General features: G+C 41.5%; 1 protein-coding gene across 1 annotated transcript; it reads right to left on the reverse strand.

Moving 5' to 3' along the window:
- LOC131845249 (uncharacterized) lies at positions 1–26,331 on the reverse strand. Its single transcript, XM_059194287.1, has 27 exons — positions 26,268–26,331; positions 24,547–24,603; positions 20,399–20,545; positions 19,873–19,954; positions 18,594–18,715; positions 17,901–18,073; positions 16,951–17,057; positions 15,246–15,353; positions 14,061–14,133; positions 12,162–12,403; positions 11,842–11,921; positions 11,049–11,161; positions 10,054–10,211; positions 9,765–9,858; positions 9,004–9,110; positions 8,052–8,267; positions 7,721–7,824; positions 7,164–7,386; positions 6,262–6,350; positions 5,606–5,709; positions 5,027–5,165; positions 4,221–4,413; positions 3,901–4,027; positions 2,912–3,069; positions 2,209–2,295; positions 621–735; positions 1–129 (listed from the first exon to the last, which is right to left on the reverse strand). Exons 1-27 carry the CDS (start codon positions 26,329–26,331, stop codon positions 1–3), a joined length of 3,411 nt encoding a protein of 1,136 aa, XP_059050270.1.

Raw genomic sequence — 26,331 nt, forward strand, 5'->3', positions numbered from 1 at the left:
CTAGCGCGGCGCGAGCGCGGCGAAGTGTCGGTGCAGGTCGCGGTCGGCGCGCGGCACCCAGCGCGCGTTCAGCGCCGCCACGTCCAGCGCCGCCGGGCCGCCGCGGGACGACCCGTACAGCGCCTTCAGCTGCGTCCGTACCACACCATCTACTCTGTACTCTACCACTCGCCGCCCACATGGGGCAGTCAGAGGACGCGGGCTCGATGCTCGACTTACCCACCATTTCGCGGAGTATGTGGACGGAAGACGTTTCCGGTTACGGAAACACAGATCACATATGAACAATTAAAATTTGACGATTTTACTAGCAAAGACGATTCTAATAATAGTGTTCTCCATTATTAAAAATGTCCCTACTATTAGGACTCCGATCGGTCCCTCGTCCGACTTAAACGAGGATCGAAATTACGACGGCCCGATTTGGGTTCGAACCTCTAGCGGTACCTTCAAACTAAAGTCGTATCAGGCAGGTAAGAGTTGGCCTTCAGCCGCTACATAAGTTCTTCATCGGGTTTGGAGTGGCATCTGCACTCGCCCCCTACCGTCGAACCTCAGTAGAATAGTTCGAAAAAAAAAAAATTAAAGCATCGTGACCTCGATGATGAAGTGATACTCACCCGGTAGTAGTCTGTGGGCTGATGTAGGCAGCGAGCGGCCGCCAGCAGCGCGGCCGGCGGCAGAGGAGGCGGCGGGTCGGGCAGCACGCGCCACACGCCGCCCGCGCCGCGCCACCTGCACACACACGCACCGTCACACACAGTCACACACACACAGCGGCGGCGGCGGGTCGGGCAGCACGCGCCACACGCCGCCCGCGCCGCGCCACCTGCACACACACGCACCGTCACACACAGTCACACACACACAGCGGCGGCGGCGGGTCGGGCAGCACGCGCCACACGCCGCCCGCGCCGCGCCACCTGCACACACACGCACCGTCACACACAGTCACACACAGTCACACACACACAGCGGCGGCGGCGGGTCGGGCAGCACGCGCCACACGCCGCCCGCGCCGCGCCACCTGCACACACACGCACCGTCACACACAGTCACACACAGTCACACACACACAGCGGCGGCGGCGGGTCGGGCAGCACGCGCCACACGCCGCCCGCGCCGCGCCACCTGCACACACACGTCACACACAGTCACACACAGTCACACACACACAGCGGCGGCGGCGGGTCGGGCAGCACGCGCCACACGCCGCCCGCGCCGCGCCACCTGCACACACACGCACCGTCACACACAGTCACACACAGTCACACACACACAGCGGCGGCGGCGGGTCGGGCAGCACGCGCCACACGCCGCCCGCGCCGCGCCACCTGCACACACACACGTCACACACAGTCACACACAGTCACACACACACAGCGGCGGCGGCGGGTCGGGCAGCACGCGCCACACGCCGCCCGCGCCGCGCCACCTGCACACACACACGCACAGTCACACACAGTCACACACACACAGCGGCGGCGGCGGGTCGGGCAGCACGCGCCACACGCCGCCCGCGCCGCGCCCCCTGCACACACACGCACCGTCACACACAGTCACACACACACAGCGGCGGCGGCGGGTCGGGCAGCACGCGCCACACGCCGCCCGCGCCGCGCCACCTGCACACACACACACCGTCACACACAGTCACACACAGTCACGCGCGCCACACGCCGCCCGCGCCGCGCCACCTGCACACACACGCACCGTCACACACAGTCACACACAGTCACACACACACAGCGGCGGCGGCGGGTCGGGCAGCACGCGCCACACGCCGCCCGCGCCGCGCCACCTGCACACACACGCACCGTCACACACACTGAACACGTGCACCCAAAACGCCGGCGATACGCCAAGCACATGATATGTCCCCACACACATACTCACGCACGGTCACACACACACAACCACCCGTAAAGTGAAACCTACCTTTTATAAATATTTCGCTATCCGGGGCTAATTTAATTCATTATTACCCATTTTGGAGGATATTTTTCACAGCACACACCTATACTTTGATTGATATTTAACGACATATTCTGTGAAAATTTTATCATAAATCCTTCAGATCTGTTGAAGCAAAACATTAACGTTCAAACAAATGAACAAACAGTTTTCGCCTTATATACATTTAAGCGTAAACCTAAAAAACATCCACATTAAAGGATCGAATGTTTTTGAATTGAAGGTGCGACCCACCTGCATGCGGCGGCGAGCAGTGCGGTGGCCCACGCTCGCCACTCACGCCCGCGCCGAGCTTCCCGCGATAGCGCCGTCCACGCGAACCTGCGGATAATACATCTCTTATAACTTTTATGTCATCCAACAGAAATGGCAAACGCTGACTGCCCAGCTCGTAAGTGGTAACCGTCGCTCACATTAACTGGACTACTTACATCATGTTGTCATGTAACTGCGTTGGAACGACTTACCCGTTGTCATTTCGAAGGGCTAAAATGTCATTAAATTCATTTCGTCACTGTACCTCCCACTTCAACCGAAGCATAGCTTACAAAATATCTTGGTAGCTGAAATAGGTGATCACGCAGGTGTACAGCGTACAGCGTACAGCGTACAGCGTACACAGAGCGGCAGGCACCTGGTGTGGAGCCAGTCGTCGGCGGGCGAGGCGAGCGCGGCGAGCAGCGCTAATATCATGTGCCAGCGCGGGGCGGCGCACGTACTCATGTATCACGCGGGTGTACAGCGTACAGCGTACAGCGTACAGCGTACACAGAGCGGCAGGCACCTGGTGTGGAGCCAGTCGTCGGCGGGCGAGGCGAGCGCGGCGAGCAGCGCGCGGTGGCTGTGCCGCGGGCGCGGGGCGGCGCACGTACTCATGTATCACGCGGGTGTACAGCGTACAGCGTACAGCGTACAGCGTACACAGAGCGGCAGGCACCTGGTGTGGAGCCAGTCGTCGGCGGGCGAGGCGAGCGCGGCGAGCAGCGCGCGGTGGCCGTGCGGCGGGCGCGGGGCGGCGCCGTCGGCCGCGAGCGCGCGCCAGCAGGCGTCCCAGGCGGGCGGGCCGCGCGCGCGCACCCCCGCAGTGAACGCGGCCTGCGCATCGTCCGGTGCGGGCTTTATTTGAGCGTCTCGGACGCGACGCGAGTGACACCGCGGCTCGCCGCGACGCCGCGGTCGGACGTGACAAGTTTTGGAATTGAGACTTCTATATAGACGAGCCGTATTAGGATTTTTCGGTCACGAAAACGCATCCTCCACCGTCGCGTGGAGGGGTAGACGATATATCACGTTGTGAGAAAAAGATAGGTTTGTGACGGCGACGAGAGAACAGAGGGAAACGCGCAGCGCGCGGTGAGCCAGGAGTCCTCTAAAATTTCAACGACGTGTACTCAGCCACTTTGACCGTTGAAGTTTCACTTCTACTATGTATCACAGCACATATATTTTTTTGCAATTTGTTCTCAACCATTAACCAATTGAATTTTAATAAAAATAAAAATTAATTAACCGTAAGACTTCGCTTTAAATGTACCGTCGAGATTTATATTATATATGTTTACTGTTAAATACAAAGTACCCTAAGGTAATGAAACAGCAGCGCTAAAGCGGAGACCGTCCGCAAGACACCGACAAGCCCCTAACGAAGCCGACCGCCACTTGTTCTTAATGCAGCAGCAAATTCAGTCATAAAATTATACTTTATAACGAATGAGCTACTAAACAAATTTAAATATCAATATTTGTATCATTTAAACTACAAAAGCTCCAACTACGTCCTTCGAGCCGGATATAGAATAACCTTATCTTTGTCCGTGAGCTCTTTGTAACAAGTTACATGAACGAAAAGTTGAAGAAGAAAAGAAATAAATTCCTAAAAATAAATTATCAATTATCTTAAATAATAAATACAAATAAATCTGTTACCTCTTGGTATATATCTGGTATAGTTTGGTTATCGTTGAGCCACGCGTCGAATAATTTCACAGCTTGTTTCGTGACTTTTGGGTTCTCCCATTCCACGCCGGCGGTCAGGAGGGCACCACTGAGCCATCTAGAAATAAAAAGAAGAAATGTAATTGAAAGATTAAATAAGTTAAAGTTCTAAAAAACTCACTTAAATACATTTCTGTATATACATAAATATCTTATTGCTTGTATCAAGCAATCGAACCCGCAACCATCGGAAGTAAAGAGGTGTACTAAACCGCTAGACCACAGAGGGCGTAAGTAAAGGGTTAACTCACAGTTCATCTTCACTGAGTCTCCCACTCTCGATCTCCTTGGGGCTATATATCTTCACATTGGGCGGGTGGATGCTACTCAATAGCTTGTTGAGCTGAGGTCCAGACAAGCTAAACCTGAGCAGTTCTCTCCACCAGGATAGATGGTTCAGCACCACTCGCCATGGAGCCCAGTGGGTTTCTGTGCTGAGGCGCGCTGGAATTAATATAGTAGTTTTTATCTACAACTTAATTTGATATTTTGTAGATGAAACACAGTCAGATTGTACAACCATCTTTTTGATAAAATTGAATATATTTATCAATAAATTCCTATTTACAATAAATAAATTCATTCACTAAAATATACTCATTAACTTAAGAATATTTCAGATTATAATTATTAACTTGTAATATTTCTGCCAACACTCGAGACCACATTTCCATTAATCTTGAATCGTCCTTCAGATAATATACATTTAAGTTCATTATATACATATCTTTGCAAATCATGTCATGTTACGACTCCACGTCTATTTTCATGCTTTGTTTACAAATAAGCTATGTGCACACTACGGTGGCGAAATAAAATAGCCCAGCCCGAATAAACTTACTAATGTACCAATTTCTTGTATGGGATAATTTATGTAATATTATGTTATCCTACATATTACAATAAACAATATATTATGTAGCGACACCTCATTACATCATATATAACGTTACACTGGTGGAGGATAACCACCACGCTACAATTTGTATATTTAACTGTAGTTTCTATGAGAGGAACAATCAAGAATTTCATTCATTCATTCACAACAGGAACTCACTTGCAGCTGCTATGGCCCTGCTGGCTGGAAGTCTACCAGCACGACTCAGCACGAAAGCATCATCTAGAAGGAGAGCCCGTTCCGCCGGGGCGCCGCTGTCGTATAACTCTGCAGCGCGTTTAGCTGCTTCTTCTTCTGTCTGTTTGTGTAAATATAGATAATACGTATCAAATCTAAATATTTTTTTTATAAACTTAAATTTTTGGAGTTCACACCTATCAATAATAGTTTACGTCCTATTCTCCTTCAAAATTTCATAACAATGGGTCAAGCTGTAATTTTTATATGTTAGAGATAACCAGTTTTTTAATAATAATATTAATAACTCTACCACAATTCAGTCCCACGGTAAGCAGAGCTTGTGTTATAGATACTAGACAACCGATATAAATAATTAAGATACATTTTTTTCATAAATACGTACATAATGTACATAGATAACACCAGACAAACAAATACAAACAATCATACTCATGAAAACAAATATTTATACCGTGTGAGGAACCGAACATGTGACCATCGTAAGTGACACTAAACCTGGCAGTGAGGCCGTCAATAGTTCATGTTAGTTGGACTCACCTCAGCGCCGTCGCCGGCGGGCGAGTGCGGCGCCACCCTGTAGAGCCCCCGGGCTCCCACGTTGTACCGGACCCACTTGTGCTTACCCAGGTCGGGGATCACCACTGTGAGAACACCAATATCGATATTTTTTTTATTTTTATTACAACTAGAATGGCAAATCACACCACTTTGTTGTAAGTTGTAACCTCACCTATACACATGAACGGAGGCACGGATCATTGATCATATCACGTCATCATGTGACGTCTGCGGTACGCCCTCTTGTGAAGTTTGAGGTACCCCCTCATATGACGTTTGAGGTATCCCTCATGTGACATTTGCGGTACCCCTCATGTGACGTTTGCGCCACTGTTACAGTTTGACAAACATGATTCTAAAGAATAGTTCTGAAATCGTGGTGTTAGCTTTCTGAATAATAATACACTGTCTTTATCCCTTTCCAATTACTCGCGGTTTCGGCTAAGACACAAAAAAAAAGTTAGTCTATTAGGAATATTCCTAAGATAATTATTTCAATATTATGCAGAAAAGCGCTTCTGCATAACATAGAAATAATTGTTTTTTTTATTAAACTGTATTTTGACCCACTCGTAACATTACCCCTCAAGTGATGTACGTGACGTATGTTTCATATATATACTATAGCTACTTACTCTCAGTTTCGTTCATCCATATCAGATGCGTGACGTTCTCAGCCCATCTTGAACTTCTTGCTGCTTTGGTATCATTACCTACATCGTACCTGTAACATAAAATAATAATAACCATTTATATTATGTTATGATTATAACTATATCTGTTTAAAAGAGCAATAGAGAAGCTTCTTGCTTATTCTTCTCGGAAGTTGTATTCCGAAAGAGAGGAAATTAATATATTATTTTAAAATGTTTTTATTAATCATACTTATTTATTTTAATTGTGCCTACACTTTTAATATTATTGTCAACACTCGGCACCCTTCCATTAGTTTACCTCTCCAGATAACATACATTTAAGTACAGTCTACGTACCGACTCCGCGTCGAATGTATGCGTTACTACTGAGCCACGGCGGCCTCGGTGATCAACGGTTTAGCACACGGCCTTACATCCGATGATTGCGGGTTCGATTCCTCGCACTACACAAACATTTGTATTCATGAGTGTGATTGTTTGTATCGGTCACAGACCGTATGTTTTCTATGTATACTTTTTTTTATTTATAAGTATTACATATATACAATTTATTTTTACTGCTTGTTCGTTGATGCGAACAATTTGCTTTGATTTTATTTGAACTTTTTACACTGATTCATGATAATAACTATCTTAATACACAATATTAAATGCAGATCAAATTTAACGGATAATATAATATAATACGTCCGTAACGAAGAGTGCGCGCGCACGAACTTTATACTATACTATATACGAGTATGTATTTACTACGAAAAAAAATGCCTCTGATACAAATACATATCAGACGCAGATCACACAGATCGCGATCATCGGAAGTAAAGCGGTGTGCTAAACCGCTTCATCATCGAGGCCGTCAGTACTATGTATTTAGAACCTACCAGGTAGTATTGTGAACAGCTTCTGTCACATTCTTCCACACTTTGGTCACGTTATCGGGTTCCTCTATTGGGAGAAGAGGGCCCACCACAAAGGTGAGGGGGATGGTCCACCGCGGCGGAGGCCCGGTGGTGGGGCCTGGTTTCACTGTGGTGGGGCGCTTCGTGGTCGGTGGTGGTGTCGTCGTCGTGCTATTCTCGTCTTCTATTATTTCTGTTAGATTTTCTGAAAAAAAAATATAAGTAGACTTTGTAAAAAGTTGTCTACAAGGGTACGATCTTAAAAACTATTTCAGCCGCCAAGCTGCTTGATTTTTAAGCTGTTTCGGTTGTATGGTGCAGATTGCGCAATGAAATTAGGATAAGAGGCATGATATCTTAGATTTCTTGCTTTTTAGGATGTGTTTCGGGTGTAGGGTACAGATTAGGCAGTGAATCAAAGGCATAACATCTTAGTGGCACCGCATGATCGGCATCTTTAAAGTTGTTCGTTCTCTATACCCTGTAGTTTCACTGCCACGATCAAACTTATTTCATGGATTCATGTGACTGTAACTTACCAGGCTCGTAAAACAGCAAATCAAGATCAGCCCTGAGATCTTGGGTGAGGAAGTCGGTCATCATCGGCGGGTCTACTTCCGGTGGGTCAGCAGACATCACGAAACTGTCGACGGCGCAATAAGTTGGTTAGTATCATGCCGGTTGGTATTAAGTTGATCGCTGTAAAGTTGATTAATATTAAGTCGATCGGCATTAAGTTGATTTTGTTCTGTATTGATTGATATTAGGTCGGTTAGTATTAAATATATTAATATTAAGTTGGTCGGTATTAAACTAATTAATATTAAGTTGATAGTAGCAAGAGTACTACGACGGCAGTGAGCAGGTTACCGTTCCTGGTGCAGGACGACGTCGTTCCCGCGGGAGGCGGCCCGCACCAGCGGGTACCCGGCGCGCTCGCACCACCCGTCCCACGCCGCACCAGCCGCGCCACCACCGCCGCCACCACCCACACCACCACCACCACCACCACCACCACCACCACCACCACCAGCACCGGCAGTACTCTCCGTGGCATCATCACGTTCCAGCGCCCTCCATAAATCCCTATAATAACAATATCAATGTTATATTTAAAACTTATGCCCGTTTTTAACTAATGTATACAAATATATAAAATTGAAGAATGACATTAGAAAAACAATCAGTATACAGAATAAGGAACATAACGTCAAAATATTGAATACAATAATATATAAAAAAATCAATCTAAAAGGTTGCATTCTCCAACATATGGTGTACTAAAGAACATAACGTGGTAATTGTATAATTTTTAAATAGATAATATATGATATACTATATTCCAGGCCTTAAGATCTGCGTGGTAATTGTAAAAAATGCTAAATAAGTAGGTTATATAGTATGCTAAATCACATAGCTAGCGTAATAACCGTAAAATTTATACTTTACAAACTATGTAATATGGTATGCCAAACCACATGGCCAATATGGTAACTACATTTTTTTTATATTTTGAAGTAGCATATGGGTGGTTGGTACTCGTTAGGCAAATGACAGGTACGACATTTAAGTGCATACTGAATGCTTTATTGTTATAATCAATAGTTTTAATACTACTCACTCAATTCATACATCTTTACAGTAAGTTATAGTACGATAAACCATATGGCACATAAAATATGGTAAGAAAGGTACTAAATAACGAGATGACTGCGAACAGGGATGAATGGAAGAGAAAAATGTATTACACCGGCCACAAGTAAACGGGATAAAGAAGCAGATGATGGTCAGTGTGGTGAATAAAATACAAGTGAGAATGAACCTGGCGTCCGCGCTGGCGGCGCGGTGCAGCCGCAGCAGGCGGGCCAGCGCGGCGCGGCCCGCCGCCTCGCCCGCCGCCTCCACCGCCATGCTCACGATGGCCGCGCCCTGCACGCACCACAGGCCAACGAACAAACAAACAACCGACCCACGGTCCACATCATATTTTCATATTATACTTATGTACCACCATGTAATGCGTAGGAACGAGGATAATATTTTAAGAAAGATGTTACAAATGAATGTGGATGGTTATAAGGGCAGAGGAAGGCCAAAAAAGAGATGGATGGATGGATGTGAAAGATGATATGGTAAGAAAGGAAGTAAATAACGCGATGACTGCGAACAGGGATGAATGGAAACGAAAAACATATTACGCCGACCCCAAATAAATGGGATAAGGATGAAGCAGATGATGATGATGATGACTTATGTACCACCATCGTTTTCCTTTCCTATGGATTCACCGTCCAATTCAAATGTGGATCGAAATTACGACGGCCTGAGCCGAGTTTCGAACCCGTAGATATATATAATGCCCTCAAACTAAAATCGTATCCCTCAGGCGGGAGTTGGCCTTCAGTCGCTCGATAAGTCCTTCTGCGGGTTTGGAGTGCTATGTGCACTCGCCTGCACTGCTTTATCGAACGATAGGGTCGTTCGATAAAGCAACTGTGGTCAACAGCATTATAAACCCCAGTTCACTATATGTATCAAGCATCATAAATGGTCTAGTGATAAACAATTGCCTGAATACAATACCTTGTGCAGTGAAAGATCGTCAGTGGTGGCCTCTATGTCGGCCCTATCCAACCTCGGAGATGCTACCGCGCGCACTGAATTGCTTGAATCCAGCCTGAAAATATATCAATACCCGAGTTTAGAATAATTATATATGTAGAAGGCAAGATAGTAGTTAATTCATATATCAAGTATGAAACACACTCACACGCACCCACGCATGTATGCATACACGCAAAATAATTCTAAATATATGTGGAAATCAAGCACGTACGCACGTTTTTGTTTCACGTTCAGAAATAGTCCTCACCTAAGAGCTGGTAAAACGTGGTCAAGGAGCAGGGTGTCGAGTGGTCGCTCGGCGATGACATCTCCAAGTGGGGGCGCCTTCTCAGCGAGCACTGACGTCAGGGCCTCCATCAGCCACTGGGAACTCCACCAGCGTGGTGACACCAACCCTCCAAACCACTGCACATATGGACCAAATCTTTGTATAAAATACATTTTTTGTGGTATCCATATATACAGTAATTTTACGGTATTCAATTACAAATCATCTATTTTTTTCTTTCAAACACCAATATATTTTAAATAGGCGTTTTATGAAACATTACACCAAATCATTTGTTTTATAAAAAAGGTAATTTAATCTTTGTTTTAGTGAAATATATGTGTATTAAATTAAAAAATATTTTGAAACAACAACCCCACTACAAATGTTTATTAGCCTATTAGACGGCTTCTGTAATTCAGTGGTTTAGCATATCAGTTTACTGCTGATAGTTGCGGGTTCCATTCTCGCAACAAACATTATTCAATATTCATAAGTATGATTGTTTCTATTGGTCTGGGTGTTTAATCTGTATATTATATATTTACAAAAACAATAACATCAGTTGTCTAGTACCCATAATACAAGTTCTGCTTGGGACTGGCAGTTGTGTAAATTAAATGGGGCCGCACGCTTCTACAATTGTGTCGGGCGAAATAGGTCGGCCTAACAAAGAGATGGGGCCCGCCCTACACCATCTACAGGGCGGCCAACGCCGGCGGAGTCGCGGTAGAATACTAACGCAACCTCACGACTTCGGCAATGGGGTTTGTAGGTACACCGGGTGGTTTTTTAGTGAATAAGAACCCAACACTTCCTCTCACATTCCCTCTGGCCGGGAGACAGACTATTGAATTTTTACCATACATTAAAATGTATAAATTGTCTGGAGTCATTATTATTATATCATAATTAATCTTCACGCAAAATCCCAATAAAATTTAAAAATTCTGTTAAACATATTGTATACATACCTGCTGTGCCAGCAACCTGGCAATAGTTTTGGTATCAGTTAGCGTGGACGGAGCCAGGGTAATGAGACCCCAACCTTCAGAGTACGAGTTACCACCTTCCACCACCACAATATCTAAAAAAAGTTTTATCTTTTATATACCACACTGGTGGTAATCAAGCATATAGTCTGTGGACGCGTGAAACATCAGAGATGTTACGTGTGCATTGCTAACTCGTAAGAAACCTTAATATACAACACACAATTATAAAATTAATTTAACAATATTTCCGCGAATAATGAAATTAAAAATATTCATCAATATGTTCCTATACTAGTATATAATCATTAACTTTGTGCCTACACTTGTAATATTTCTGCCAACACTCGAGACCCTTCCATTAATATCTTTCCAGATAATATAGATTTAAGTTCAGTGTAAAGTCAGTCCACGTTACGACTCCGCGTCAAATATACATGTAACTAATAAGCCACGTAGCTATACTATCAAATAAACTTACTAATGTAGTACTATTATTACATCACATCATATATAACGCTAAAGTGATGAAGTGATATCCGTAATGCTACAACTTAATAATTTAAATATATAAAGTAATAGTTTTATATTAATAAACATTACCGTAATGCCTGTAATAATTTTATATACGAAATAGGTATAAATGTTACTTTGCTTTGATTGCTTTCAGCAATAAGGCCGCCTTATTGTAACTGTACATGTGTTCTTTAATATATTGCCTTTGTTGTATGTTACTAATAAAGTATAGTCTATCTATATATTATATAAATCTTACCAAATTTAGGGAGAGGGTATGACGTGTTTAATTCATACGCGAAGTGCTGGATCGTTTTCTGGACCCAATCCAGGAGAGGGCTGGAAAATAACAATAGATATTAGTGTCATCAACAGTTATTCATGATTACTATATTTGTTCTATTTTAATTGCCTGAGGATCCGCTTCTTTATCATATTTAATAACCATTTTATCTACTTGCATTGTTAAAGTAAATGTAAATGTATTGACTATTTAAAAACTGTGAGCTACCTCCCAGTTTACTATTCTACAATGGCGATGAGATCATTAAGATTGCGTAAAGAAAACAATATACTTACCCAGATTCATCCAGGATGACTTGTTGATCACTGTACAAGCTGATCTCCGGTGGGGGGAGTACATAGTCTTCATCCGGTTCTGTGGTCATGGGTATCATGGTATCCGGTATGGTTGTCACCTCCGTGTCGTTATAGTTGTGGTCTGAGGGGAGTGGGGGTGCGGCTCGACGTTGGAGGCGGCAAACAGCCACCGACATCATGTGGGGGGGCATTGGGGGGGATTGGACGAACTCGTCTTGTAGCTGAAATCATTGTTACATTATTCATTTCAGGCTATTAGGCCCATATTATAAATATCTTATAGACTAACATACACATGAAATAATATAAAATTAAGATGTTGGAATTGTCTGTGTGATCACGGTACTGACGGCGGTAATCTGCCACGGTAGCGCCGGTACATCCTCTTCGGCCAGTAGTCCTCCTTCATGAAGGTGGGCAGCATGTTAAGGACCCGGGCCACAAACGCCTTGCAACTCGCGTTGTGGCTCGACTCCAGCTGCGTCACCCTCAATGTCAGGTCACTTTTGGTACGGATATAATGGACAATGTCCTGTTCCTTAGTGGCGTGTAGACGAGACAGGTATGGTCTATGTTCGAGCGGTATTGATTACGAGTATCAACAGCCGCCAGGCCGGGCCATTTTCACTTTGCCTTGCCCCTACGATGTCATCGCACGCAACCTAATTAATTCAATAACTCAGGTTCCTATGTAATATAACTTCAAGTATTAAATGTAATAGTTTACAGTCCGCTAACATATTTCACTTATACTTTATTCCTAAAGGCATAAACATTGCTAGCAATGTACAATGTCAGGTCGACCTCCACGCGGTTCCCCCTGGAAACCATTGTAACAAATTCCTGGTGAGCTTGTCACATGAAGTAATAAAAAATATTAGTCCAGGACCGTTCACACTGCACCATCTAGTATAAAAATAAGAGCTTGTACTAAAACTAAATAAACTATTAAACACACCATTATAGATTTTTGTATCATAAAAGAATCTAACCCACGACCATTGGAAGGTGTCCTAAACCTGGGCACAAAAAGATTTCTCTTCGGTTTACTAAGGCCTTTAGCCGCCCCATAAGTCCTTCCTTTAGTTTGGAGTGACATCTCCACTCGCCCCGTATCGTCCGGTGAAGCTGTAAAGGCGGATGCGCCCAACAGCATTAGGATAAAACTCAACTCATTAGGAAAAAACTTCGGTCCTAATTTGAACACATGACCTTTAGTTTTAGAGTTTGGTAGCGCTCTAGCTAAGTAGTCCCGAAGGCGTGCATATACTCACATGCTTCCACAATTGGATAGGGCGAAATAGGTCGCCCTAACAACGAGATGGGTCTACCTACAACATCTACAAAACGGACCAACGCCGGCAAAGAATAGAATATAGAATACAATAGAAAATCATTTATTCAAATAAACTTAATTTAAGCACTTTTGAATAGTCAACATTTTTTAAATCTACCGCTTATTCGGAAAGCTGTCTCATCACAAGAAGAATAAGCAAGAAACTTGTGTGTTGCTCTTTTAATCAATCCTTGTAAGTTCACATTTTACAAGTCGAAACGTGAGAATACAAACTACCAACCAGCACTAATTTATTTGGGCTCAAATATAAAAACAGAATAAGATTAAATCAGTCGTAGTGATAGGAGCAGACCAGTCCCTACAAGCAGCACTCGTCAACAGCAAGGTTGCGGTAGAATGATAACCAGACCTCATAACTCCGGCAATGACTCTCATAGGTACACCGAGTGCTTTTATAGTGGGGAACAATCTCACACGCCTCTCATCACCCTTCTGAACGGGGGGACGGATATTATGAAGAATTTTTCTATACAATATAAAAGTAATATATCAATAAATAGTTATAAAAAAAGGTATCTCACCAATCTATGTCCCAAGTAGAAGCCTGCCTCCTCTGTCGCCATAATGGGCATGTTAGTTAGAGACACGTGGAACCTGCAATATGAAGAGATATTCATACTCGTAAATACATTCATCATCATTGCCTTGCCTTTATCCCATTATTTGGGGTCGTCGCAGTATATCATTCTCTTCCACTGCTCTCTATCGGTCGTCATATCTGTCATATAACATACAACTTTTATTCATATCATCTTTCACACAATCCATCCATCTTTTCTTAGGGCGTCCCCTCCCTTTACATCAATCCACTTTCCATAGACTATTCACAGAATGCCATCTAGCCCCAAGTTAAGGAGATCTTGTGTTATGGGCACTAGACAACTGATAGATATACTTAAATACATTTTTTTCTAATTACACACAATATATAACTATAGAAAACCCAAATTAATAAATGTTTGTAGCGTGCGAGGAATCGAATCCGCGACTATCAGAGGTAAAGAGGTGTGCTATACCAATAATGAATAAAAATGTTTGTAGCGTGCGAGGAATCGAATCCGCGACTATCGGAGGTAAAGCGGTGTGCTATACCAACAATGAATAAAAATGTTTGTAGCGTGCGAGGAATCGAACCTGCGACTATCAGAGGTAAAGCGGTGTGCTATACCAACAATGAATAAAAATGTTTGTAGCGTGCGAGGAATCGAACCCGCGACTATCAGAGGTAAAGAGATGTGCTATACCAACAATGAATAAAAATGTTTGTAGGGTGCGAGGAATCGAACCCACGACCATCGGAAGTACGGCGGTGGTAGATCGCTAGATCATCGACGCCGTCTATTTGTTTACATTAAAGATGTTTTAATTGATTTATTTGTGACGTACAGACAAAGATGGTGCATCTATCATAAGGATTTAACCTACTGGATTTAGAACCCAAATCAAATTCAGCAGCTTATAAACAATATAATAGAAAATCCTTTATTCAAAAAACTTAATTTAAGCATTTTTGAATTGTCATAGTTATCATTTTTTCAATCTACCGCATCATTCGGAAAGCTTTCTCATCACAAGAAGAAAGAACAAGAAACTTGCGTGTTGCGCTTTTAAATAAAAACTATACATTGTCAAGTCGAAATGTGTGAAACAGCGGCATCGCTTGATTAAAGCAGCTAGATTCTCAGACCTGTCTAATAGATGCTTACCTGTCTCGGACTATCGTGAGCTTGAAGGTAGCCCTCAGATGCGGTTCATCCAAGCAAGGGAACGCTGACCGCGCATGCGTCAACCAGAACCGCGAAACAGCACATCGGCTAGAAAAATATATTAGAAATAAATTTATTTTATGACCTTGGACAAAGAATTAGTCTAGCTATTCAAAAGGGAACGCTGCCAGTATCTTCTGAACCTTGCCTAAAGGCACTCATTTTAATATATTTTAGTCATCATATTATATATATTTTTTAAGCTTTTTAATTTTAGGTTCTTAGTTGTACAATTAGGCTATGTAAATACTAGTAATAAATTTAAATAAAATGTAAAATAAAAAAAAAACAATACTTATTATATAAGAAACATAAATAGAAATATTCTTTATTCAAATAAACTTAATCGTCGACGACCTACCACTACTACGTACACTACGTCTGAGTCTAATTAAAAAAAAAACAAATCTTAGGATGTGTCTATGGTAAGAGTTTAAACTAAGAACTATAAGGTTAGTGATACAATTAAATAGAAATAGAAATAGAAATAATCTTTATTCAAATAAACTTAATATAAGCACTTTTGAATAGTCACATTTTTTTATTCCACCACTCATTCGGAATGCAGACAACACAAGAAGAATGAGATAGAAACGTGTGTGTTGCTCTTTTAAATAAAGTTTTTAAACCCATCATTACATAGCATAAAACAAAGTCGCTGTCGCTGTCTGTCCATCCCTATGTATGCTTATTTTTTTAAAGCTACGCACCGGATTTTGAAGCGTTTTTTTTAAATAGATGTAGTGATTCAAGAGGAAGGTTTATATATATAATACATGTACACCCGTGCGAAGCCGGGCCGAGTACCTAGTTATACTACAGAATAAGAGGCATAAGATTCTTCTGATAAGAAGTCTTCTGGAATGACAATGCATGAGTAATACCAGGCGTATCACATGATAACGTGATGTCTGGGGAAAGGGGATTGTTAGTAATGTGGACTGATGATGTTATTGCTAGCAATGTACCATATCAGTTTGACCGCGGTTCCCCCAGGAAACTATCGTGATAAATCTTTGGTGAACTGTCACAATGGGCTAACTGACCTGACCTGATGCTCATCTTATCATCCTCCACTGGTGCCCCGCCAGCGTATACCGTTAGCACAGACGGATGTATTAGGCACATTGATTGAAGTAGAAAAAGTATAATCCATCACATTTAAAATAAGTATTGTTGCTAAGTAACAGTTTGTATGTATCGTGCAACTGCAATCGGAACGAAGTAAATTATATTTACTACTATATATGTAATCCACTCAATATCTCTATCAGGATGCACCATTCCATCATCCATAAGATAACGTGATGTCTGTAGTGCTGTCCATGTATATAGGCGACGGTTACCACTTACCATCAGGTGGGCCGTCAGATTGTTTACCATTCCAATTAAATACCTCTACATTCACGATCAATCCCCCGTGCAATTCAAACGGGGACCTGAGCCGAGGTTCGAGACCCCTAGCGGTGCCCTAAGACTAAATTAATTTTTAAATTGATGTGAACCCTAACAGAATGTTGAATACCTTGTGCAGTGAGAGATAGTCAGTGGTGGCCTCTATGTCAGATCGGAGGAAGGTCCAGTGAAGCTGTAACGGCCAGCTGCGGTTAACAGCATTAGAGTAGTCCGAAAAAAAAGGACTCACTGTTTGTGGCTGCCAGTCAGAAAGAAGCCCCTCTGCTTATCATTCCTCTCCAATTTGGTGATGAACCGAAGACTCAGAGTGTAATTGTATTTGCGGCGAAGTTTTTCCTGATGAAGAAACACTCATTTATTAACTGTTACTTGCGGTTTCTTTTAACTTTTTTTTATTAAAATAAATAAAATTGATAGTGAAAGTCCCGTCATAATAGATCCAGCCAATTTAAAAGTTACTGCTTATAACATTAGCTATCTGCGAGTGAAAGTCCCGTCATAATAGATCCAGCCAATTTATAGATTAAGAACATACTCAGACAAAGAGTACATTTTTTTACATATACTATTTTTTTGAGTACCGTATATACTGTACTAGCTGTGCCCGCGCTTTTACTCGCCTGAAATTTATATTAAAGTAAATTCGGAACGTGCCGGTCAATATCTCGCGACCATTAGAACTTAAGTTCCATGTACATATTTAGACTACCAAGGTGTACCGAGTCTCTGGTTTGCCTTTGATTCAATTCACCATTTTCTAGGGAATTAACAAAAACACACGTCTCTAATATATGTACATGTATGGGAGGTCGTTAGTAATGTGGACTAATAACCTCATTGCAAACAATGTACCGTGTCAGGTTGACCTCCACGCGATTTCCCCTGGAAACAATCGTGATAAATTTCAAGAAATCGCCACGAGGTGGTCCATGCTGAATGGTGTATTTAGCACGATGTGCTAACTGACCTGATCTGCTTATCGTATCTTCCACTGGTGCCCCGCCAGCGTAAACCGTTTGCGCAAGTGGGTGTACATACCATTATCACTCATTAAAAAATATACATGCATGGAAATGGTAAAAGAATTGCCGAAGTACCTCCAGCTGGTCTGCAGCTATCATCAAATATGCATTTATTGCTCTAGTACACTTCTTGACACTAATGTTTGAACCTATTTACCTTAAACTCGATGTAAGTTTGATCAGCTGGCGGGTAATCCAGGGTCTTCACAACTTTGGGTCCTAAGGAGCCCCCGCTCTTGAACAACGCCCGTTCTGTCACATTCATATCCCGTACATTCAGCACCACGAAGGTGGTGTCCCGGTCTACTTTGAAGTCAATGGACACCTCACCTGGGGATTTGAGTATCATCATCATTATCACCACCACCAACGACATCATCATTACCATCATCAACATTATCATAGACATGTTTATTAGAGGCTTTGGGCTATTACTTGATGCTGAAGACCTGTAGTACTGCAACCAGCATAGATCTACTGTGCACGCAGTTTTATCAGAGTTCGCTACCTAGACCCGTCAGGGACAAGAATTTCAGGATATTCATATGAGCGATGGTTATCTCCTCAGGATAGAGTGTGCACTTTCCAAAGGAGATATCTCGTTTATGCATGAGTGGGCTACAATCACATATGATGTGTAGTGGCGTTTCCTCTTCAGTTTGGCAAAAAAGGGCGAGCACAATAGATCTATGTAGGTCGCAGTGCTGCAGGTCCAAGCACCTGACAATAGCCTAAACCCCCCAATAAAAAAGGGTAATGTTGTCCATAACGTAAAGTACCCAAAATCTTTTACAAATAAAATAAATGAAATATTTCCATTGTTTAGTATATTAGTGGATATCATATTTACCTCGTAGCTCTCCTGTAGTGAGATTGGGATGCAACCACAGACTGTAGTGCTTTGGTATTACGAATGTCGGTAGTCGAGCTCCGCGCCATGGGAATACTGCGCCGTTACTCGCTATTCGTTCTCTATGGTTAAAAAAAAAGTATTTTTAGTTTAAATACATATAGTCATGCATAGGGAAGGTGTTACATATGAATATGGATGGTTATAAGAGCAGGGGAACGTCGAAAGAGAGATGGATGGACTGCGTGAAAGATGATATGGCAAGAAAGGGAGTAAATGATGAATAATGGAGGAGACGTACATATTACGACGACCACAAATGAATGGGATAAGGAAGAAGCAGATGATGATGATGATAGTCATGCTTATTTTCTTAATTTACCGCTCATTCGGAAATATGTCTCATCACCAGAACGGAAAAAAACTTGCGTGTTGATTGCTCTCTTCCATTCATCCCTGTTCGCAGTCATCTCGTTAATGACTGCGAACAGGGATGAATAGAAGAGAAGAACATAGTACGCCGATCCCTAATATATGAGATAAGGAAGAAGCAGATGATGATGATAGTTATGCTTATTTTTTTAATCTACTGCTTATTCGGAAAGCTGTCTCAACACAAGAAGAACGAGAAAATTTTGCTCGGTGCTTTATTAAATAATTATTGTAACTTTGCATTTTTCAGTCAAAAAGTGTGAATACCACTAATTCATTAGAGTCAAAATATTAAATACACAACTGGTTAAGTAACTAAATAAGATTAAATCAGTCGTAGTATTTAGGGCAGACACTACAAGCAGCACTTGTCCACAGTATGAAGTATGAGCCAGCCATCTCTGCGCTCAAATATATAGTTTTGCCTATATATTTTGCCTATAATTTTTTATTATTTTTTGTCAGTATATTTTACAGTTTATGTGCAACTTGAGCTTCAATAAATCAATCAATCTGGCGTACACGCAACAGGAGCCGGGAGGCGAGGAGGGGGAGGCGCATCTTGTATTCCGGAGCGTCTCCAGCACCGTGGGCAGAGGCGGGAGGACTGGGAAGAGTTCCCCACGCGTTAAGGGACCGCTTCCGGCAACTGCGGCTGGAATCGCGGTCGATTACGAAGTCGATCCCGCGACCCCGGCACTATGGCGGCGAGGAGGAATATCGTAGGAGTTCTTGATAAGGGTCTCATAGTACCCGTCCGTCCAACCCCTGATACGAACGGGTCTCCATGAGGGATTTTCCCCACGTAAAAAAGGTACAACTCTAGCAAGTGTAAAAGTAAACTTACTTGTTAGCCGCCGCAGCATTACCCTCAGCATCAGTTGGAGGGTTCCTAGGTACGAGTGGGTTGTCTTCAGCACAGGGACAATCTGAAAGATAACATAACATTACATTATTGGCGCTGTGTGTATTGTCCAGGGTTCATCGTCAATTGCGCCTTTTTATCCCATTTATTTGGAGTCGGCGTAATATTGCCGACACCGGCGCCACTTTCTTACTTCCTTTAATGTATTGTCCAGGGTTATGATGGCCTTTGATGGCCTCGGTAGTGGTCTAGCGGTTTAGCACACCTTAGCCTTAGTTCCGATGGTCGCGGGTTCGATTCCGCGCACAGCACAAACTTTTGAATTCATGAATATGATTGTTTGTGTCGGTCTTTGTGTTTTCTATTTATAATATGCATTTCTATCAGCTGTGTAGTACCCATAACACAAGCTTTAGTCAGCTTAACTTGGGGCTAGAAGGCTGTCTGTGTTAATTGTCATGAGATTGTTATTATTATTATATTCAACAGTACAGGTAAAGAGACTCACCAGGTTGTGGAGTCGCGTATACAACGAGTAGGGCAGTCGCAAACATAGCCGAGAAAACCAGGGCGGCGAGGCAGAGGGCGCGGCGCTGCGAACAGACGGCGACCGGCGCCTCGCGCAGCTCACGCGCCTCGCGGGCCTTGTCTGTGTCTAAAAAAAATAAAGAAATATTAAAGACGTGTCTATGGACTGGGCTCAAACTAAGAACCATACACTGCAACGGGGTCATTGTACCTCGAGGGTTTCGTCTGCGTCTGATAAAAAAAAAACATAATGTCGTGTCTATGTATGGACAAAAAAAAAAAAACTGCGAGCTACGCCTCGTGCAAATTCGGGCGCCTCGCGGGCTTTGTCTGTATCTAATAAAAAAAAAACCAACCCAGGGCGTGTCTATGGAAGGACATAAACTATGAACTATAACTGCGAGCGGCGCCTCGCGCATCTCGGCTTTCTCTGTGTCTAATTAAAAAAATAAATCTCAAAGACGTCTACGGAATGTGCTGAAACTGAGAACTATACACTAGAGGTGGCCGTTGGATGAACGAACCGTTTTGTTATGTTTTTGGTGCGTGAACTATTAAACTAGTCTACAGTTCACATTTAAATTAGTTTAAACAGTTTTATAATATAGTTCATCGTCAACAAAATGTCTAGTTGCGTCGACTGTAAAATCGTCGACGACCTAACACTACCGCCACCTATACACTACGACCGGCGCCTCGAATACCTAAATGGACTTTGTCTGTGTCTAATTAAAAAAAAAATAGAATGTGTCTATGGAAAGAGTTCAAACTAAGAACTATAAGATTCATGATATAATTAAATAGAAATAGAAATATTCTTTATTCAAATATACTTTTGAATAGTCACATATTTTTTATTCTACCACTCATTCGGAACGCAGACTCATCACAAGAAGAGTAAGAAACTTGTGTGTTGCTCAAATTGTACTTGGCTTAGCTTTTATAAGGGCTTATGAGGACTAAGCCACTAGTATTATGAAGGTAGAGTCATTGTGTTGTCTGACGGCCGCTAAGCTAATCGGGTTCCGACCCTGCAAGCCCTTTGTCATATGGGGATGAATATTTTATTACATCAACTGTAACTGAGCATTATTTGTAGGGTTGTCAACTAAGATAAGTAAATGGTAAGGTATTCATATTTTTATTCTATGTAAGGTAAGGTAAAAGTTAAGGTTATGAGCATTGTAGCTATATACATACTACGGTATTTATTGTATACTATTTCAGAGATTAGCTGGAACAAAAAGACAGACAGACAGACATTCATGTAGTAAAAAACGGTTATTTCAATATTACAAATAGACACTCCAATTTTATTTATATGTATAGATGTGTTTGTTGACTCCACTATTATAGATTTATACCTTACATATATTTTTTTCTACTACTACATATAGTATATCAAAGCTACATATATGTATACATTAAATATAATACCAATAAACATCTTTACATAATATACAACAAAGTACAGCGGTGGCTGTCTATTCACTTATATCTTTTAAATTACTCAACGAATTTTAATGCAGTTTTCAACAATACATAGAGTGATTCAAGAGGAAGGTTTATATATAATACATATGTATTATGGTATAGAACAAGCTGAGAAATTAAAACATTTGTAATGGCGGGACGGGTATTATATAATTTAGAGATTTACCATGATAATATGGTTAAAGAGCTCCTGATATGTTGACGAGGGCGACGCTATATCACGGTAAATATGTTGCTGACACATAATAAAAAAGTTACATTTGTTACGCAAAGCTAGTCTGTGAGAATCGCTGCAATTGCACTGTCGTCCATACCAGTGCACGCGGCACCAAATGCTTTGTTAGTATCACGCTATATCGCGTCATACCCTGTATGGGTTTCATTTCATATAATATAATTTTATAAAAGTAACTAGCTTTTGCCCGCGGCTTCGCTCGCGTAGTAGTAAGTATTATTATTAATTAGGTTTTTAATTAGGTGTAGTTTTTGCGGTTTTACTTTTGTTTAGAGTGTGTAAAAATTAGGGCCTACAAGATTTTTATAAACTTTCATCCCCTATTTTATCCACCCCTTAGGGGTGGAATTTATCAAAATCCTTTCTTAGGGGATGTCTACGTTATAGTAGCTTTATGCATGCGAAGTCTCAGCCCGATCGGTTTAAAATTTACAAAGTTTCATACAAACTTTCATCCCCTATTTTATCCCCTTGGGGGTACAATTCATCAAAATCCTTTCTTAGCGTTATAACATCTACCTGCATGCCAAATTTCAGCCCGATCCGTCCAGTGGTTTGGGCTGTGCGTTGATAGATCACTATGTCAGTCACCTTTGAGTCATATATATTTAGATTACTGTGTGTTCTAACTTCAGACTACAAACATTATATGTATATATCATATATTTATTATAATAAAGAATAATTAAGAAAAAGGTTAAATTTTTTTACAACCTCCGGCTGTAGAATCCATAATTCATTAAATATTTTTTTAGGGAGAGTTGACAACCCTATTTCACACGAACCCAAATCGACAAAGTTACGTCTGAAGTGAGGTAGTAAATAATAAATTAGATTAGGTTCTTTTATATGTAGGTATTTTATATTTAGCTGTATATATCGGATTAATCTGTTCTGCTTGCTTCCACAACAATTGTACATATATTTACATTTACAAATGTATGTATGTGTATGTTTATACATATATCTATATATTGAATATGTTGTATATAAGTGTTGTATTCTTAAAAAAAATTAACAATATAAACATTACAAAGTTATGTTTCAAACCTCCTTTTAAAACCTATGAATTAATGTTTCGATTTGCAGAAAACGCAAATTCCGTTATGAAATGATTATGCAGGAGCATGGCGAGAAAATACTATCGATTTCTAAAAGAAAATTCGAATTGAGAGGTTCCTGCCCTTCCCTCTAGTTTCCATCTAGTTTGCCAACCAATTAGTTGTATACTTAATATTTTGACTCTAATGAATTAGTAATTGGTAGTTTGTATTCACACATTTCAACTTAAAAATGTAAAGTTACAACTAAATTATTTAGAAGTGCAACATCATTTTATTTCTCGTTCTTCTTCTGATGAGATAACTTTCCAAATGAGCGGTAGATCAAAAAATAAGTAATGACTATTTATGATTGCTTAAACGTAAGTTTATTCGAATAAAGAATTTTCTATACTTTATTCAAATAATAAGAACTTCTTTAGTCTAAGCAGATTGTATCACCTTTATTACTAGAGCAAAGGGTGTTTGAAAATACTGCCCACCAATAAAAACATGTGGCCACTTAAGTTTCAAATTTAGAAGAAAAAATCAATTTAAAATAAGATCTGGAAGAACATCGACTCACCGTATTTCAACTATTTTAAAACAAGAAAATTATTGATTTTGAATTAATATGATTGTTTTTATTAAAATATACACTTCAGAGTGCGTGGCCACTAAACTGTAGTATATCGGGACGTTCCTGACCAATGGTGTGTAAGTTTGGTGTTACTTTGTTTACTTTTCTTTACTTTTGATGTTCTTCCTAGGAAAAATCGTATTTCTCCTGCCTTTTCCAATAATTATTTTCGTTTCAAAAAATACAGGCCACACTATTATTTTATTTTGTACGGATTGGTAATCCAAAACTATTCTATTCCCTTTTGATGTCGAATGACAAAACTTCTATTTTTTTTTCTCTTTGCTTGTCCTTCTAGCTTTGGAGATTTTAGAAAACAAACCTAATATGGTATTCCTTCACAACAGCCCACAATATAGGTTCTCTTGAGAGGTCCGTTTAACTTTAGTGAAGTCTTTGGTGTCGTCTAACCAAGATATTTTCCCTAACGTTCTGAACCGGATTCAGAATACAGATTCAATTGAGAACTGGCAAGAAACTCAACTGAACCATATTGTCTAACCTGCACGGCGTAAGCTGCGAAACAGTTTTGGAGCAAAGCTCTGAATTCGAGTATCGCATTGAGTTTTATTATCTAGTGTGATTCCAAGAACAGTGGATTCTATAAATTGGAGAAATGTGTTGTTTATTCTATTTTGCGTCTTTGATTTATACTATGTAAAGATATATCTTACATGTATTATTTTATTATATGTATATATTTTAGCAATTCCACTTACCAGCAAGAAATGCGACATCGTCTAAATCTTGATCAACCATATTACGCCAAGCAGCTGCTGAGGATAAAAGCAAATTAATTAACAATAGGACTTGTATTTTTGTCTTCATGGTTGTCACAAAGAATGGCTGACTACTCTACTCAATTCTTGTCCCTGATGCTGTAGGTAGCGAACTTTGAAAGAGCGAGAACATTAGATCTATGTAGATCACTGTTGGAAACTGTTTTACAAACCTTTTTTATTGGGCGGAAAGGGGATTTTTAGTAATGTAGATTAATGATCTTATTGCTAACGATGTACCAAGTCAGGTTGACCTCCACGCGGTTCCCCTGGAAACCATCGTGATAAATTCTTGGTGAATTTGGCACGATGGGCTAACTGACCTGACCTCATGCTCATCTTGTCATCCTCCACTGGTGCCCCGTCTGCGTAAACCGTTAACGCAGGCGGGTGCATCATTCCATTATCATCCATAAAAAAAATCGATTTTATTGTCTATATTTAAAAAAAACTATATTGTTTTAAAGTCAATATAATATCTGTGACTATACTGTACGTTTTCTTTGCTCGTCTCGTCTTGATCTCCTTCCTTAACAGTCGCAGTGCTACAGGTCAAAATGCACCTCACAATAGCCCAAACCTCTCATAAAAAAAAACTACTCTACCTCATGGAAAGTGTGAAAATCACAGTTCTAAATGAAATTTAACGTAAAGATGGAATCACGGCGATTATCTTATAGAGCTATGTATATTACATGTATTTATCCCCTCCGATCGATCCCCCGTCCAATTCTACATTACGACGGCCTGAGCTGAGGTTCGAAGCCCTAGCGGTGCCCTCAGACTAAAGTCATACCCGTCAGGCAGGAGTTGAACATCAGCCGCTCCTATAAGTCCTTCCGCGAGGGGTGAAGGGGATTGTTAGTAATGTGGACTCATGCCCCCATTACTAGCAATGTACCATGTCAGGTTGACCTCCACGCGGTTCCCCCCTCCACACGGTTCAAACAATCGTGATAAATTCATGGTGAATTTACCACGATCGGCTAACTGATCTAACCTCATTTTTTTTTTGTGAATGATAGTGGAATGGTGCAACCGCCTGCGCTGACGCTGGCGGGGCACCAGTGGAGGATGACAGCTCATCTTGTCATCCTCCACTGGTGCCCCGCCAGCGTAAACCGTCAGCGCAGGTGAGGGCACCATTCCACTATCATTCACAAAAAAAAAGTCCTTCCGCGAGTTTGGAGTTTGGAGTGCCATCTGCACTCGCCCTATCGTCCGATGAAGCTGTAAAGGCCAGTTGAGGCTAACAGCATTAGAGTAATCCGAAACAAATCTATGTATATCTTATATTGTCTTAAAAACAGCAACTAGTGAAATAGCGAGTAACCGCTAAGTTATATAGCAGACCCGGCCATGCGTTACTATGGCTAAGGTTCTTGAATTAAATAATATTGCGACTATAAATTGGGATGTAAGTTATCGTATCTTTCAAGTTGGATCAAATTGCACACAATGTGCAAATCAAATTTGCAATCAGTACAGTAGTTTAAGGAGTCCATCGTGGACAAACAACGTGACACGAAATTTTTGTATATAAAGAAGATCTATATATATATATATATGTATATATGTATTGAGCTTAGAGATTACTTTGTATATCGGAGAATTGAGTTGTACCTTACGTCGCCTATCTATGTAGGGGATCGGAAACTTACCCTTAGCAGAACCGTTTCTATCGGCCTTGTATTTGCCGATTGGCTCCATTTGTATGCCATCCAT

This window comes from Achroia grisella, unplaced genomic scaffold (genome assembly GCF_030625045.1).
Source record: "Achroia grisella isolate CSIRO2021 unplaced genomic scaffold, CSIRO_AGI_Agris_v1 utg461, whole genome shotgun sequence".
In the NCBI taxonomy this organism is placed as follows: domain Eukaryota; kingdom Metazoa; phylum Arthropoda; class Insecta; order Lepidoptera; family Pyralidae; genus Achroia; species Achroia grisella.

Bases quoted from the DNA above. Each gene is read 5' to 3' on its own strand.
- LOC131845249 (XM_059194287.1), bottom strand. From the start codon at position 26,331: ATGGATGGCATACAAATGGAGCCAATCGGCAAATACAAGGCCGATAGA. The intron at 18,716-19,872 runs GTAAGTTTACTT...TTTTAACCATAG, and splicing joins AATGCTGCGGCGGCTAACAA to AGAACGAATAGCGAGTAACG. The intron at 12,404-14,060 runs GTGAGATACCTT...CAATGATTTCAG, and splicing joins TCTACTTGGGACATAGATTG to CTACAAGACGAGTTCGTCCA.